General features: G+C 50.6%; 1 protein-coding gene across 1 annotated transcript; it reads left to right on the top strand.

Moving 5' to 3' along the window:
- Positions 1–8,545: 8,545 nt before the first annotated feature.
- PAX4 (paired box 4) lies at positions 8,546–12,714 on the top strand. Its single transcript, XM_069588897.1, is given in 11 exon segments — positions 8,546–8,558; positions 8,958–9,088; positions 9,345–9,560; positions 9,886–9,961; positions 10,532–10,657; positions 10,844–10,926; positions 11,283–11,352; positions 11,826–11,881; positions 12,127–12,257; positions 12,590–12,656; positions 12,658–12,714. Coding segments are annotated over 11 exon segments (1,026 nt in total).
- The last annotated feature ends 4,281 nt before the right edge of the window (positions 12,715–16,995 follow it).

The raw sequence follows: 16,995 nt of genomic DNA, 5'->3' as shown, positions 1-16,995 counted from the left end.
ACTGCCGTCTATGGCATCGCACAGAGTCAGACTGGAGCGACTTAGCAGCAGCAGCAGCAGAGATCTCTTCAAGAAAATTAGAGATACCAAGGGAACATTTCATGCAAAGATGGGCACAATAAAGGACAGAAATGGTATGGACCTAAGAGAAGCAGAAGATATTAAGAAGAGGTGGCAAGAACACACAGAAGAACTGTACAAAAAAGTTATTCACGACCAAGATAATCACGATGGTGTGATCACTCACCTGGAGCCAGACATCCTGGAATGTGAAATCTAGTGGGCCTCAGAAAGCATCACTACGAACAAAGCTAGTGGAGGTGATGGAATTCCAGTTGAGCTCTTTCAAATCCTGAAAGATGATGCTGTGAAAATGCTGCACTCAATATGCCAGCAAATTTGGAAAACTCATCAGTGGCCACAGGACTGGAAAAGGTCAGTTTTCATTCCAATCCCAAAGAAAGGCAATGCCAAAGAATGCTCAAACTATGACACAATTGCACTCATCTCACACGCTAGTAAAGTAATGCTCAGAATTCTCCAAGCCAGACACCTATCAGAATGGCCAAAATCCAAAATCCTGATAACACAAAATGCTAATGGGGATGTGAAGCAATAGGAACTCTCGTTTACTGCTGGAGGGCATGCAAAATGGTACAGCCACATTGGGAGACAGTTTGGTGGTTTTTCACAAAAGTGAACATACTCATACCATGTGCTTCAGCAGTTGTACTGCTTGTTATTTACCTGAAAGAGTTGAAAACTTGTCTAGAGTAGGTGAATAGATACATAAACTGTGGTTCATCCATACAATGGACTACTATTCAGTCCTAAAAAGAAATCAGCTATCAGAAAAGACATGCAGGAATCTTTAGTGCATATTACTAAGTGAAAAAAGCCAGTCTGAAAAGGCAGCACACTTTATGGTTTCATTATGACATTCCAGAAACGGCAAAACAATGGTATTTATACAAAAGATCAGTGGTTGCCGGTGGCTTGTGGGGAGGGAGGCGAGTTGAATAGGTGAAATGCTACAGATTTCTTAGGGTGGGGGAAACTATTCTGTACAGTTTCTATACAGAATAGTAAATAAATACACAGATTTAGCATTTATCAAAACCTATAGAACTTTATAGCACAAAGAGTGAATCTTAATGTATACAGATTTCAAAAGTTATTTAGAGGTCAGGGAATCCTAAAGTGAAATGCAGAATATGACTAAATAATCCAACTGTACTACAGTTAGATTATGAAGGGAAGGGGGTGGGGAAAGGGGCGCCTATTTAAGTAACTTTGGAAATGAGTAGAATCTGTAAAACTAAAGGTAAAATAAATTGTACATAAGTATTATATAGACTTTACAGAAAAGCAAGGGAGGAAACTAGAATGATCTGTGTAATAATGGATTGGAGTTGGAGACATGAGTATTAACTCATGTTTGGTCTATACAGATGGAAATGGTTACATATGGAATTCATTACAGATGTTAATATGTCTACATACACAGATTAGTGCACACTAATGTTTATTTCTTTCCTCTCTCAGCTGAGAGAATCCAGAAACACGGATATCCCAGTAGCAGCCAGAAAACCTAGTGCCCAGATCTTTGCTTTTTCACACCACTCTCCAACCAAGGGAACCAGAGCTCAGTGGAGAAGTGACTAATTCTAGGCTTGGGGCAGGTGATGTATAAGATAAATAAGGAGATACTCACACACACACACACACACACACACAGAGTAAAAACTGAACCCCATGAAAATGAGGATATGCCAAAGGGATACATGAGCCAATTGAAAGAGTGCCCAATGGCCGAAGCTAGAACAATTTGAGCCACAACAAGTAGTATATTGGATCATGATCCAAAGAAAAACATTAGTATCCATAGTCCATATTGATAGACAAAAATTAGTGAACAAACAAGTGATTGTGTGTGCCGTGTGTTCAGTCACTCAGTCGGGCCTGCAGCCCACCAGTCTCTGTCCATGGGATTTCCCAGAGAAGAATACTGGAGTGGGTTGCCATTTCCCACTCCAGAGGATCTTCCCAACCCAGGGACTGAACCTTCGCCTCCTGTATTGACAGGCAGGTTCTTTAACACCACGTCACCTGGCGTGCTGCAGTTCATGGGGTCACAGAGAGTCTGACATGACTAGGCTTTGGTGACTGAACAACAACGAACCTGGGAAGCCCCAGATAAATGGGAGAGAAGTAAAAAAATCTCTGGGGCATAAGAAATCCAAAATCAATGTAATCACCCTCAAGCAGGTGAAGTATAACTTCTCACTCTTAAGGGTGCCTTGTACACAGGACTTCCTGCAAAAAAGTGCTGTACAGAAAGGAGGGGAAAAGAGTAATTTCAGTGGGGAAACCTAATATACACTACCTCAGCAACATGATCAAGGTCAACATCAACAGAGGTGAGTCATTTTGACGTGTGCTGTGATGGGATGTGATGAGAATGGCACTTCACCTTTTTGGATCTTCTTCCTCAAAACCTGTGTGTGTGTGTGTGTGTGTGAGTGTGTGTGTGTGTGCGCATGTGTGTGTGTGCACGCACGCATGTGCTAGTCACTCAGATACGTCCGACTTTTTGCACCCCCATGGACTGTAGCCCGCCAGGCTCTTCTGTTCATGGGGATTCTCCAGGCAAGAATACTGGGGTGGATTGCCATTCTCTTCTCCAGGGGATTTTCCTGACCCAGGGATCAAACCCAAGTCTCCTGCATTGCAGGCAGACTCTGTACTGTTTGAACTACAAAACCCATAAGCCCAGTCTAATCATGAAGAAAACATCAGACAAATCACAGCTGAGAAATGTCCTGTAAAACACCTGACTCCTCAAAATTTCCAAAGTTATCAAAAACAAGGAAATCTAAGAAATTGTTATAGCCAAGAAGAGCCTCAGAATACCTGGTAACTAAATGTAGTGTCCAGGATGGCGTCCTGAAACCAAAAAGAGGCTGTTAGGGGAAAGACTGAGGAACTCTAAAATGAAGCATGGATTTTAATTATCAATGAGTTTTAGTTGCTCAGTCGTGTCTTACTCTTTGGACACCATGGACCGTAGCCCACCAGGCTCCTCTGTCCATGGGGATTCTCCAGGCAAGAATACTGGAAGGAGTATCCATTCCCTTCTCCAGCAGATCTTCGCTGACTCAGGGATGAAACCTGGGTCTCCCATATTGCAGGGGGATTCTTTACCTTCTGAGCCACCAGGGAAGCCCTTTCCACATTGGTTCACTAATTATAACAAATACTGATGTAAGATCATATTTGATCTTACATAACATAAGAGGGGAAACAGTGGGTAGGGTATATGAAAACTCTCTTTGGAATTTCTCTGTAAACCTAAGACTGTCCTAAAAAATAAAGCTTATTAAAATAAAATGCATTTTTAAAAATGGACCACTATCTGCTTCCCCAAATTCTTCACTGGAGTGGGGAAGCTTTGCGGAGCTCATAGCTGGCCATCCTAGAGAAACAGATGAAACTTTGGGTCAGCAGGCAGGTCTGAAAGCTCCAGTCAGGACACTGCCCCTTCCCCATTGGGCAGGGCTAGCATGCCTGCAGACCCAGAGACATATTCCCCACAGGTGACTTGGCATCTGTGGTCTCAGGTGCATGGGGCCGGACCTGACAGCTTTGGGCTGGGCTCTTCCTTGCTGCCCTCGTCCCCAACACCGAGAGTTTCCTTGCCTGGCCTCCTGGAGTCCTTGGTTCTAACTCCCCAAGCTCTGCTAAGGGTTGTCGAGGAAAGTGCAGGCTCCCCCACCCTGCCCGGCAAAGCCTAGTCCTGAGAGAAACGTGGAGCGCAGAGGTTAGGCACTCCTGGTGAAAAAAGAAGGAAAAGGGGGTGTTTTCTGTATCCCCAGTTGAGAGAAAGTGCTCTTCACTCTCCCTGGCACATTCAGAGGGAGGGAGCTGAGTAGCCAGTGTTTCAGACACCCGCCAGAAAAGTGCTGGGATTTGCAGAAAAGCAGGCTCTCCCAGGCCTGGTCTGGGAGAGCAGGGCTGGCAGTGGCGGGAGTTTCAGCTTCAGGACTAAGCTTAGGAATATCAAGGAACTTGAAGATTCCCCACATTTTTGTGGCCAGGAAACTACGTTGAATTTCAGTTCAGAGGCGTGTGCTACCGGAGAGCGGTTTCGGCAAGGTGGCCAGTGCGCTCTGGAATGCTGAGGACTGGCGGGAAATGGGGCTCTCTGGAGAGAGGAAAATTAGGAGCAAGAACCCTACAGCTCACTAGGAGGGGCCACAGGGAGGGATAGCAATAGCCTGGAACTGGCGTCGCCTCCCCCACTGAGTGCCCAAAGCCCAGGGTGAGGAGTCAGGGCAAAGCCTCCGGTTTCAGCTCCGGCTGCGCCCTGCCCTCTCCAGCTTTACGCATGGGCTTGTCTCGCCTGCTGGCCCCATGAGGAGGGCAGGGGAACTCCAGCCGCTTCACCTGAGGACTGGTCTTTTCCCACAGCTTCAGGGCTTTATATCAGGGGCCCCCGAAGGCAGTAGAAGCCAGTGGTTTGGGCTCTATAACAGGGCGAGGGACAATCAGGAATGGCCATGGCTGGCCTGGAGAGGGGCGCACAGTCGGGCTGGCGGGTGGCAAGACCTCTGAGTTAATGTATAATTGTGAGCAGATGGCGGGGGCTGGCAGCAGCCTGGGGCTTGGGCCCAGCTAATGAGGGACAATTAGCCCCAAGCCCGGTGGGGGCAGCTGAGAGAGTCAGACAGTGAAGGCAGATATTTGCTCCTCAAACAGTCTGGCGCTTTGGGCAGAGGGCTGAGTGGCTGAGCCTTTGGGCTGGCTAGGCTCCCCTTCCTCTCTTTTCCCTCCCACCATCACCTCTGGGTCGAAAGCCTCTGTTTGTTCAGACCCAAGAGTGTGTTGTAAAGGCGGGGGTAGAGGGTAGTTTATGGGGGAAATCACTGCCTCCACCATCTGCCAGGTCTTGTCCCTGCTCCCCCTGACACCCCTATCTCCACCCTCACACAGCTGTCCATGGGAATAGTGGGTCCGGACATGGAGCCTTTAGTCCCCAGATGCAGGGGCAAATAAAGGGGAAGGGAGAAGGCAGGAAAAGAGGACTACGATCAGGGGTACCACATGCCTTCCTCCTCTCACCCAGGCATGGCTGAGTATTGGGACCAACAGTCCCAGCTGCCCTGGGAGTGAACTGGCTCTATAGCCACGAGGGCACCTGCTGTCCTGCCCCTGGTGCTGAAACCACCTGCTGCAGTCTGCCCAGAGCTCTGGACTAGCTTGAGGAGGCTGGAAAAGGAGGGGAGTAAGTATCAGGGTAAGGGAGAAAACCCACTTCTGTGATACATTTGGCTCTGTCTTGAGAATGAGTTCCCAACCCTAGGATCAACCATGACATCCATGCCCCTGTCCCCCCAAAACCAAAGCATTTACCAGTGAAACCTGGTCTTAGATCTCCACACCCTGCTTACTTTCAGCCTGACTTCTGAGAGGGTCTCTCAGAATCCAAAGTATGGGATGGACCCGAAGAGCTTTCCATGCTGCCTCCTTCACAAGAGATCTGCCCATGCGGGAGGTGGCAGCAGAGCTTCCATGCGCTGGGGGCTTTGTCTCCTTTCCAGCTGCTGGGCCTTCCACCCCAACAATGATCCGGGCACCCTGTGGTGTCCACGGTGGGAACAGGAGTGTCATTCATAATTTAGAGTCTAAAACCACCATATCCTTAGTGGAATGGAGCCTGATAAGTCTAGAAATGGATAGATACCCCACCTGCAACCTAACTCCCCTCAGAGGCTTATTCCCACCATCAACCCTGTTGACAGTGTTTTGAATCCCAGGGTCCCCCAATTTCTAAGCAAGACTCATCCTGGGCATCACCTCAGTCAAGGAGCCAACTGGAAGTTTGGTTAGAACACTCGGGAAGAACTGGTGCCATGTGACACTCTTTTCTACACATACCTCATTCTCTGAGAGATTCATGGGCCAACTTGGCCAGTATTTAGGTGTTGGTCTATGTACCCATTTATCTTTTCAACCAACACAGGGCTCAGGAGTTGACTCAGAACCCAAAAGTGCATTCTGGGTGGGAGGCTGTGCCTGTGGTTCTGGAAGTCACGTTTGGGCTTCTGAACATCTGAAGACTTGGAGACACAGTCTGAAATTCCCCCATCTTCCTTATTCCTCATTCACTTCAGGAGTGCTGGCCCCTGAGTGGGTTTGCTCAGGGGCTGGGCGCCCTGGGTGAGACTGGCTCTGGCCCTGCTTCAGGCTGGCAGGTGGGGGCAACATGGGCTCCGAGGACTTCCAGTGAAAGGACACAGTGGGTCATTGGCTGTGGTTCGCCCTGACTCAGGGCCGGCGTCAGTCAGCCCCATGCACACTTCCCTCCTCCTCCTCTCTCTGCTCATGGCCTGTGACATCACTGGCTGCTCCCAGAAGGCTGCCCTCTGCTCCCGATCACCGGGCTCTCTGTAGCTCTGGACCCCCTGGCAGGACTGAAGCAGAAACAGAGAGGAGGCTGTTACCAGGACCAGACCAGCACCCTCCCTGGAGACTGCAGGGGTCTCAGGAGCCCAGATCCGGAGCCTGAGACTCCTGAAGCGTCGAAGCTCTCACTTCAGTGCCTCCACACAGGTAGCTCACCTCCGGCTCATTGTCTGCTCTGCCTCCCAGGCTGGCTCCATGTCTTTGTGCCGCCAAGCCAACCTCTCCCCTCCTTTGTCTCTGCAGCCACCTCCTTCCTGCCCCTTCAGCCCCCTCTCCTGCTCTCCCATCTTGTGAGGACCGGTTCTCTCCTCAGACAAGTCAATATGAATTTTGGAAATGTGTGGTGCAGTGACTGGGAATGGGTTACTATTTTGAGTTGGGGGGATTTTGGGTTTGGATATCGAACCTGAGCCCCCACAGCTCCTCTTGAGCTCTAGTCACTGAGGAGGGGGACAGAGTCCTTTCAAGGATTCAGGGCTTGGCTGATTTTCTGAGCTTTTGACACAGCCCTTCAAGTCCCCAGACTGACTTTCTTTTCTCCATTGATTTCGTGGTGGCAGGGGTGGAGGCAGAGAAAGAGAGCCTCAGGATTAGAAGCTGGAAATGTCAGCTTCTGAGGAGGGACTGGCTTCTAAACTTCCCTGAACTTTACTCCCTGAGTAGCCTCTTATTTGCGAGCACCCCAATTTGTCCCTCGGTTTTCTGTCTGGAGAAACCTCTGCCTGCCTTCCTGACTCCTGGAGAGATGAGAGCTTGTAGGGGAACATGTCTCTCTCTGTCTAGAGAGGAGTAAGTGAAAGCTGTCTCCGTCCCTGAGTTCCTCAGGTCCCTCCTGAGCTCATTGTCTTCTCCCCAGCACCAGTCTCCTCTTCCTGGCTGCTCTGTGATCTCTTGGAGAGCAAAATCCTTGTCCTTTTCCATTTTACCCCCTTCATCCTGAACAACCAGCTGTGTACTCATGATTAATACCATATTCAGTAAATAATTGCAAATTAGTTAACTAAGTCAAGATGGTGTGGTTATTACAGGAAAGATCCAAGCATAAGCTATTCTCTGGGGTGACCCCCAGACCTGCCAGGGGTCTAGTCATGAAAGCAGGTGGCTTCAACTGCCATGTCTAGCTGTTAAAAGCAAGACAGACATGGTGGCTCATGACCTTTGTCCCTAGCTGCCCAGAGACTCTCTCATGCTCATCTTGGCATCTGTGCAGCTCAGAGACAGCCCTCTCCTGCTTCTCCCTCCCTCCCTTCGACATCCCTTCAGTAAATGGTAATTGAAGGAATGAGTGGCCCTGGAGAGCTGACCTCTGAGAGTATGAGATCTAGAATTCTCCAGAGTTAACAGGAAACAACAACCCCAGTGGGTTAGAAGGTGTCAAGAGAGGTGTCTTCTGGGAGACTTCAGGCTTGCTCATCTCTACTTCCAGTGGGTGGGGCCTGAGCTTCAATGCCTGGGGGTAGAGCCGAGCCCTGGTGTCTCCCCAGACCTTCCTGAGGAGCATAAAACACAGAGCAAGACCCTCCCATGAGGTGCTCTGAAGGAAGCTTTCTGGCTGGTGGTTTGGAGAACATAACCTGCGTAAGACTGCAGGCAGAACCTTGAATGTGGTTCCCAGCCCTGGACCAGGGTGATGGGGATCTGTGGTCCCTGGTGCTCTCCCTGGCTGGGCAGACCCTCCTGAGCTTAGGAGGCGGGACTCTTGCCCCAGGTGTATCACCTCCTGGGGGCTGATAAGGCTTTTAAGGGATCTTAGCTCCTCGACCAGGGATCCAACCTGCACACCGGAAGTGCTGACTCTTAACCACTGGACTGAGGGAAGTCCCCTAGCTCTGTGATGTTTTAATTCAAAGGTTTAGTAAAATGAATTTGAATCTTTGTAACCAATCCACTGGCAAATTTTAGAAACCTTATCTTCTATCACAAAACCCTATCCCAAGATCATTCCAAGCAAGAGATTCCACCCAAAGACCCCTGGATTATTGTAGGCTCAGCCCCAAGAACAAAGAAGGACCTCCCAGGAGAAACTCCCCTCCCCACTCTTCCCAGTGCCTGTCCTTTGAGAGGAAGCTCAGCCTGGAGCATGCCGCAGGATGGTAAGACACCCGAGAGAAGCTGGAAGGACAGGGTAGCAAAAGGAGGGCAGAAATGGCTCAAGGTTCTGCTTCCATCCACATGGTTTCATGTGCCCTTGGCCAGTGTTCTAAGGGTGCTCAGTCCAGACAGTCTCTCTGTTCCACCCTGTGTCCGTAAGCTCAGGAGGGCCAGTGCCTATGGCCAAGGAGCAAAGATTCACCCATGAGCCAGCTCCCAGAGAAAGTGGCATGTTTTGGGGACCCTGTGAGCAGAAGAGGGGCCATCCCTTGGGGAGAGGATTTTCTCTATGGTGGGAAGGCAGGCTGGAGGGGTAACCCTCTCCCAGGAGGGTCGTCCTGGCCACAGGTGGACTGGAGAGAGGGGAGCTGCTGGGTTGGATGCCTCTTTCTCCCTCCCAGGGATCAGTAGTGTGAACCAGCTAGGGGGGCTCTTTGTGAATGGTCGGCCCCTGCCCCTGGATACCCGGCAACAGATTGTGCGGCTAGCTGTCAGTGGGATGCGGCCCTGTGACATCTCCCGGAGCCTCAAGGTAGGATGCTGGGCTCTTCGCCCACTGATGGGGACAAGAAGCGGGGAGAGGAGGCCTTTTAAGGCAAGTCCGGAGCTGGTGCAGACTGGGAGGGCCTTTGGGCTTGGGCTGCTCCCCTGAGGGCTGGGATAGGGAGCTTCAGACTTCTGAATGTGGGGCTGGACTCCACTCTGCGGCTTTGTAGCTCCCTCTGTCCCAGGGACACTCCTCCTCTGGCCATTAGGCCTTACCTGTCTCTGCCTCTCACCTGATGCAGGTATCTAATGGCTGTGTGAGCAAGATCCTAGGCCGCTACTACCGCACAGGTGTCTTGGAGCCCAAGGGGATTGGGGGAAGCAAGCCACGCTTGGCCACGCCGCCAGTGGTGGCGCGAATCGCCCAGCTCAAGGGGGAGTGCCCGGCCCTCTTCGCCTGGGAGATCCAACGCCAGCTCTGTGCAGAGGGGCTTTGCACCCAGGACAAGACTCCCAGTGTAAGTGACCTCCCCTCCCCAGAACCAGAACTGGAGCCGCAGACAGGCTGTCTGGGGAGGCAGAAGTAGATTCCTTCTTACTTGGCAGTGGGGCCTCCCAGGCTGGGGGCAGGGCTCCTGGGCTCTCTTCTGACCCAGAAGTTTCTCTTCTGAAAAGTGGTGAGACAGGTGAGATGAAGAAAGTATGGGGAGTGAGAGGAGGCTGCCCTTGGAAGTGAGGTGGTGGCTGGGACATAGAGAGAGAGAGAGGATGTTGGGGAAACATCTTTAGGTAGCATCCCCGGCTCTGTGCACCATCTTCCTACTCAAGACCCCACATCCTCAGGTCTCCTCCATCAACCGAGTCCTGCGGGCATTGCAGGAGGACCAGAGACCGCCCTGGATACATCTCAGGTTGCCAGGTGGGTCTTGGAGCTGCCTCCGGGGATGATCAGAGCTACACATAAGCATCTTACAGTTCTCACATTCCTTTCTTGTTCTTTCTTGCATCACCCCACCGTAAGACAACTGAGAGGGCCTGGCAGGGGGTCTTATTCTCTCCTGGCAGGAGAGGATGGAGGCTCAGAGGAAGGGAAGTGACTTACCCAAGGTCACTGGCTGGGTGTTGGCAGGTCCTGGAACAGAGACCAGCTCCCTAGGCCCCTAGGTTCACAGGATCTGTTGAGGAGGAGGCAGGACTGGGGCTTCCACATCTTCTCCCTGCCTCGATCACAGCCTCTCAGACCACTTCTGATATGTGGTGGTGGTCACACAAGCCTGGACCAAACCTTGCAGCTGTCTCCCTCCAAATACTAAGCATGCGCCCACCACGGTACGGAGTGTGCACCTCACCCAGTGCCCCTGCAGCAACCCCCGAGTACTGGTGGATGTCCCAGCAGCGCGGTTCCTCTCTTTAGCCACACTGCCCCGGACCCACAGCCCCGGAGGAATCGCTGTTGCAAACCCACCCCCCCTCCTGTCTCCCTTTGCAGCCGGTTTGGGTCCAATTCCTCGAACTCCGCCTAGTGACTCTGAGGCTCCCCGGGGTCCCCACCCAGGACCTGGCCACCGGAATCGGACGATCTTTTCCCCAGGCCAAGCTGAGGCGCTGGAGAAAGGTGCCGGGGCTGGGTGGATGTGGGCCATGGCTGAGCGCTGGAGGCTGCAGGTGGCCCTGCCTCCAGGAGGAGGGCAGTTCAGGGTTGTGCCAGGCAGGGTAGGAGCTGGGAGGAGGTGTTGCTGAGGGGGAGACAGGCCTTGTTCCGCTCCCTGTGTCCTTGCTGTGTGAGCCTCCATCTTTGCAGAATTCCAGCGTGGGCAGTACCCTGATTCAGTGGCCCGTGGCAAACTGGCTGCAGCCACCTGTCTGCCTGAGGACACGGTGAGGGTGAGTGAGCCCTGCTGCACAGCGTGCACAGGCCCCAGGGGCAGAGAGTCTGGGCCAGGCAGGCTTTGGGCTGCGGTGCAGTAGAGAAGGGGGTGGGAAGGTGGAGACCGGCTTGTTTGGAGCAGAAATGAGACAAGCCCCTCCATGTTCCCCTGCTGCTGATTGCTCTCCCCTCCTCCCTCTCCACGCGTTGGTGCTGAGGAAGGGGTCAGAGAGCAAAGGCCAGAGCAGGAAGCAGGGAGGTCGAGTCTGGGGAAGGGTCTGCTCTCTGAGTCCAGGTCAGGAACACGTGGGTGAGAACGGTAGGTGCTGGGCCCTGGAGCGCACAGTCAGCTGCATGGTTCTCCCTCCCTCAGATCTGGTTTTCCAACCGAAGGGCCAAATGGCGCCGACAAGAGAAGCTCAAATGGGAGATGCAGTTTCCAGGTGATTTCTCAGCCCATACATCCACTCATCCATCCACTCACCTTTCTCTTACTTACTTCTTTCTTCCCTTTCCTTCCTTCCATCCACTCACCTTTCCCTTCCTTCCCTCCATCCATTCACCCACCTATCTTTCCATCCATCCATCCACCTATCTTTCCTTCCATCTCTCCAGCCACCGAACATTTACTTGGCACATCCCACGCATCAGACCTTGTATTGGATGCTGGACACACATAATCCTTGCTCTTCAGGGCTGCACAGCCCCTGATTTATCATCCCTGGGAATTAATCCTTCTTCCCCAGGCTTTTAAGACCCCTCTATGGGGAGGAGGCAGTTTAGGGCTGTAGCACCACCCCTCCCACCCCTGCTAGAAGTCATTGCCTTTCCTAAAACTTCCCCTGCCTCTCACCACCACCCCCTGCTCCACAGACCCTTGTTTCTCCTGCTGAGTGGATTCTCCCTTACCTTGTAGGTGGTTCCCGGGGTCTGACTGTACCACGTGCCTCCCCAGGAATCTTCTCTGCACAGGTATCCAGGAGGAGGGGGAGTTTGTGAACTGGGAAGGCTCTTCCCATTCGCAGTGGAGGCCTGAGCTAGAATTCACGGTGCCCCTGGCCCCTACAGTGCACGCTTCCAGGAAGCGCCATCCTCCTAGTGCACTGTGTGAATGGCTCCCCCTGAAGTTGTTCAAGATACAGCCTGGGGGCAGGGGTCCTGGTCGTGCAAAACAGGAGGTGTCGCTGGCAGCTGAGGGCTTCCTCTTGCTTTCCAAGCAGTCCACGGCAGTCCTACCTACCCTGGAATCCATGGGTCCCTCCAGCTATCCACTGTGCTGGGGGACAGCATCTGAGGGGTGTCTGAGTGACACCCCACCTCAAGCCTGTCTCCAGTCCTGCTGGGGTAAGAATCCGTGCCAGGCCGCACTCCTGCAGGGTATGGGGAGGGCAAACCAACTCATTGACCCACCAGAAGGCCCGATCTCCAGTCGGGGTTATCAGTGGAACCTCAATACAGCTTTCCTCATTCCTTGCATGGCCCACAGAGTTGGGGAGACTAGCACCCCTGAGTGTATACTACCATTGATGGCTATAGCAGGAAGATGCGGAGGGATTGGGATCTGAGTGTATATATCCAGGGTAAAGAGCCAACATCTGCTTCTCTCCCCATCAGTGACTTGGAGGGCTGGGGTGCCAACAACAAGCCCAATCTCAACCTCTCTTCATCCCTGCAGGCTACCTGCCCCCCACAGCTGAGCTCCCTGGACTCCGTCCTGCTTTGCCATCCTTGCCCTTCCTTCCTCTGCCCCCATCGCCAGTCTTGGTGCCCATCAGGCCTTGCACTGGCCTGGCTCCCCACTGTGAGGTCTGGGATGAGGAAGGAGGCTCAGTGTGGAAAGGAGATGTGGTGGGGAGGATATAACCCCACCTGTCCAAGCAGAGCACTGCCCCTCCTCCTTCCTGTGTCTCCTCCTTGTCTGTGGAACTTGTCCCTCATGTGCGTCACCTGAGTGGAGAGGCTGTGCCCACCCACATGTCTCATTGGCCTTACGAGGCTTCCAGTTGGCAGTAATAAAAACATTTTTAAAATTGGCAGTAGTTCTGTTGTCCATCGTGTTTTTAAAGTGAGTACTCATAATCCCATCCCTATATTTAACAATTATAAACAGTTTGCCCTCTGTCTATCTAAATATCTATCTATGAAAATGTGTCTCTAGCTAGCTATCATCTAATATATTTATGTGATTATAATCTATGAATCTAGCTACTGTCTATCCATCCAATCTATCGAATCTCCGTATGTATGTACGTATGTACGTACGTATCTGCACATGTATGTATAGGTATCTGCCTTGGTGTTTTGGTGCTCATATACCCACACGTCTGCGCACGTGCAGATACTGACAGCACCTCATGGCCTGGGATGGCCATGAGTCACCCCTGAGTCCTCCAGCATGCATCTCCAAAAAATAAGGGAAGTTTTCTTATATAACCACAGCACCATGACCACATCTAAGAAAATGTCTAATAATTCCTTAATCTAAGAGACATATGAACTCCTTAATTGCATATGTATTTTCTGCACAGCTGCAAACAGAGCGGAAATGCCCCTTTTTATATTCTGCTCCCTCCTTTATATGTGCTCCTGGAGCATGTTTGCCTGCTTCTTCTTTTCTGTAAGTTCCAAATCGTCTCAATTTTGTCTCCCTAGAGAGAAATCTCCAGGCTCCTCCTGAGAAACCTAGGGATGTAAGAAATGAGAGGGACATGGAGGAAAATGATGGAGGGAATATTTGGAGTGAGGGGTGGGCTCAACTCTCCAAATTCTTTCCATTTTGAAGAGATGGGGATGGAATGATGATGGTGCAAAGTGAGGGTCAGGACAGAGTTTATTTACTTCCATCTGCGACGGGTACTGGTCCTGAGTTATCCTTCAATAAGTCTCTTTATCATCAAATACTCTAGAGCTGTGCTGCCAGTAAAAGTAGCCACCAACCACATGTGGCTACTAAAGTGATTAAAATGAAACAAAATGAAGAATTCAGCTCCTCACTCACGCTGTGTGCACGCTCAGTGGCTTCCAGGAAGCGCCATCCTCCTGGTGTACTGTGTGAATGGCTCCCCCTGAAGTTGTTCAAGATGCAGCCTGGGGGCAGGGGTCCTGGTCGTGCAAAACAGGTGTCGTCGCTGGCAGCTGAGGGCTTCCTTGGGCCATGCAAGGAATAAGGAAAGCTGTACTGAGGTTCCACTGATAAACCCGACTGCTGTATTCGACTCTTTGTGACCCTATGGACTGTAGCCCACCAGGCTCCTCTGTCCATGGGATTCTCCAGGCAAGAGCACTGGAGCGGGTTGCCATGCCCTCCTCCAGGGGATCTTCTGGACCCAGGGACTGAACCTGAGTCTTCTGCATCTCCTGCATTAGCAGGCGGATTCTTTACCCACTAAATCACCTGGGAAGCAGTCGCGTGTGCCTGTGGCTACTGTGTTGGACAATAAACGTTATAGAACATTTCCATCAGCACAGAGAGCTCCCTGTACCAGCACAGTTCTACCATGAAATTCCAAGGATAACAGAGCATGACCTGCCTCTGCTCTGCTTCTCTCCTCTCAAGCTGGGGCCCCACTGGACAGATGGCCCAGGGAGATGGGCAAGGTTTTGTGAGGTGACTGAGATTGTGCCATTCACTTCAGTGACCAAACTGACCTCAGCAACGGAAGCAGCTGGCAGCTGAAGCCCCATGGCTGAGCACATTCAAGCTGAGGATGGCCACTTGTGGGAAGCATAAAAGCGTGCATGCACATCTGTGTGTGTGTGTGTGTGTGTGTGCATGTTTGCATGTGCGTGCATGTGCCCCTGGGCACATATATTCCTGTGTGTCTGACTACATGTATTAGGGAAGGCTGAAGAAGAGATTCTGTGTTAAATGACTCCCAAGGGCTTGTCTCTGAAGACTGTATTTCACACCGCATCTCTGGCCTATTCTTAACATTTTCTAGGAAAGGAGATACCCTGGTCCTTAGTGTTTGCAACCTTCTCTTATTGCACTAAAATGTTTACAAAATTCTTTCATATTTCTTGAGGAAAAACATACTTACAGAAACTTGACATCACTTTCCTCTACCCAAGCAGAAACTCTCAGATTCTGGTTTCAGCTTCTCTTCTCAATAAACTTAAAAGCCAGGCCCTCGTTGTGGGATGATGCAGTAGGGCTCAGGCTTTGAGAGTGTTTGAGAAGCTGTTTGGATGCTGCTTTATATAATACTGAGTTAGCAATGAGCACAGATTATTCCCTTTTCCACTCCCTTTCAATTCTGACTGCATCAAAGAGAAAATTTTCATTTTGGTTCTACTCTGTAGCCCCTCTGTAACACTTGTTAATCTATTTTTTTTTTTTTTTAACAGAGGGACAGGGAGCTTCAGGCTCTGAACCTTGGTCAAGGAGGGGAAATCTAACTAAAATTTATGGCATCACTTTGGTTTCATTGTATTTTTTTTTTTTTTTTGTCTTCAGTATATTCATTTTTATGGTCACTTTCTACTCATGGCTTCCTTGATAGCTCAGCTGGTAAAGAATCCGCCTGCAATGTAGGAGACCTGGGTTCAATCCCTGGGTTGGGAACTTCCCCTGGAGAAGGGAAAGGCTACCCACTCCAGTATTCTGGCCTGGAGAATTCCATGGACTGTAAAGTCATGGGGTCGCAAAGAGTTGGACACAACTGAGCAACTTTCACTTCACTTCTGCTCATGGCAAGTGATTCTGGCCTTCCATTTTATGATAGTGATTAAAATATCCCTTTCTAAATTAATGTACTTAAGAGCCTGTGTCAAGAAAGGCATTAATGGGGCAGATGATATGCCACTAAGGGCCAAGGTTATGAAGACAGTGCAAGAAAGACACCCATTTTGGAAGCTCTGTTTAGATGGAAAGACTCATGGGCATCAGGGTCTACTCTAATTGAAGAATTGCATCAGAGGTCCCAGTCATGGGCAAATCACTTCAGCTCCCTGTAAACGGTGGGCAGCGATGGAGAAAATACCTTTTGCAACCTACTAACTGGATCAAAAGGAAATGATAAGGTGGGACGGTCGGCCAGTTGTGGAGGGAGAGTGGGCTATGTATGCATAAGCTGTCATTATGACTACCTTGTGCCTATAGGATTAATAATCCTTCCTTTGTCCTAAACCAGAAGGACATCTAGGCATATCTTAGCTGTGACTCCTTATTCCTCATGGGATCTCTGGGGAATGTCTAGAGCTTCTGGAGGGGACGGGGAGAATCGGCGGAAGAATAGGGTACCATCTGGTCTCCCCTCTTCTGGACACCACTTGGAGTGGCCTGGAGCCTCAGTTGCCACCCTCATCCACACCTCTGCTCTCAAGCCAGATGCACACCAGGGTCTTGGGGGTGGCCGTTTGTGATGTATTTTTCCTCGAAACAGGTGTTTTGCTAAACTGGGTAGGAAAAGTTGTGTTACAGATATTCTTCTCATGGATCTTGACTCTGGGGCTCCTGTTTGGTTTAGTGTAGTAGTTTCTCCTGGAAGATTTGGATTTCGGTAGGTGGCATCCTGTTGACCTGGGGAGGAAAGAGGAAACAGAAACCTTCCGTTGGTTATTTGCTGATTTCTACCATTTAGGAAAAAACCTGGTGAGACCCAGTGGGAAGAGAGAAGATAAAGTCATTTGTTCCTTTGTTGAGGAAGGGCCACAGGGACAGAGGAGAGGTTAGTTTATAGGGAAGAGCAGTAGAAGTGATTTTGAAAAATCCAATGAATGGTGCAAAATACCACCAGAATTCACAGGGAGACTAGAACCGACAGGTTAGACTTCCTAAGAATTCAGACTGACTTGAGGAAGACATCTGATGGTGTGAGGGTGTGCAAGGCGCCAAGCTGTTTACTCAGCATTTCGCTGTCATCAGCTCATGTAACATAATAATCCCACGAGAGTCACACTATATTCCCATTTCACCTACAAGAAACAGACTTTGAGAAGTTCATTGGCCCAAGGTCAAACAACCAGTTTTCTAATAAGCGTCAAATTAGAACCCAGCTCTGAGTCCAGAAATGAACTCTTAACCACTTTGATGGAATGTCTACTAGAATGCCAGGCCCGGAAAGAGAGATCTAGTGCAATCCAAA

Source organism: Ovis canadensis, chromosome 4 (assembly GCF_042477335.2).
Source record: "Ovis canadensis isolate MfBH-ARS-UI-01 breed Bighorn chromosome 4, ARS-UI_OviCan_v2, whole genome shotgun sequence".
In the NCBI taxonomy this organism is placed as follows: Eukaryota; Metazoa; Chordata; class Mammalia; order Artiodactyla; family Bovidae; genus Ovis; species Ovis canadensis.
The sequence above is the reverse complement of the archived record's forward strand: the minus strand, read 5'-3'. Positions and strand labels throughout refer to the sequence as shown.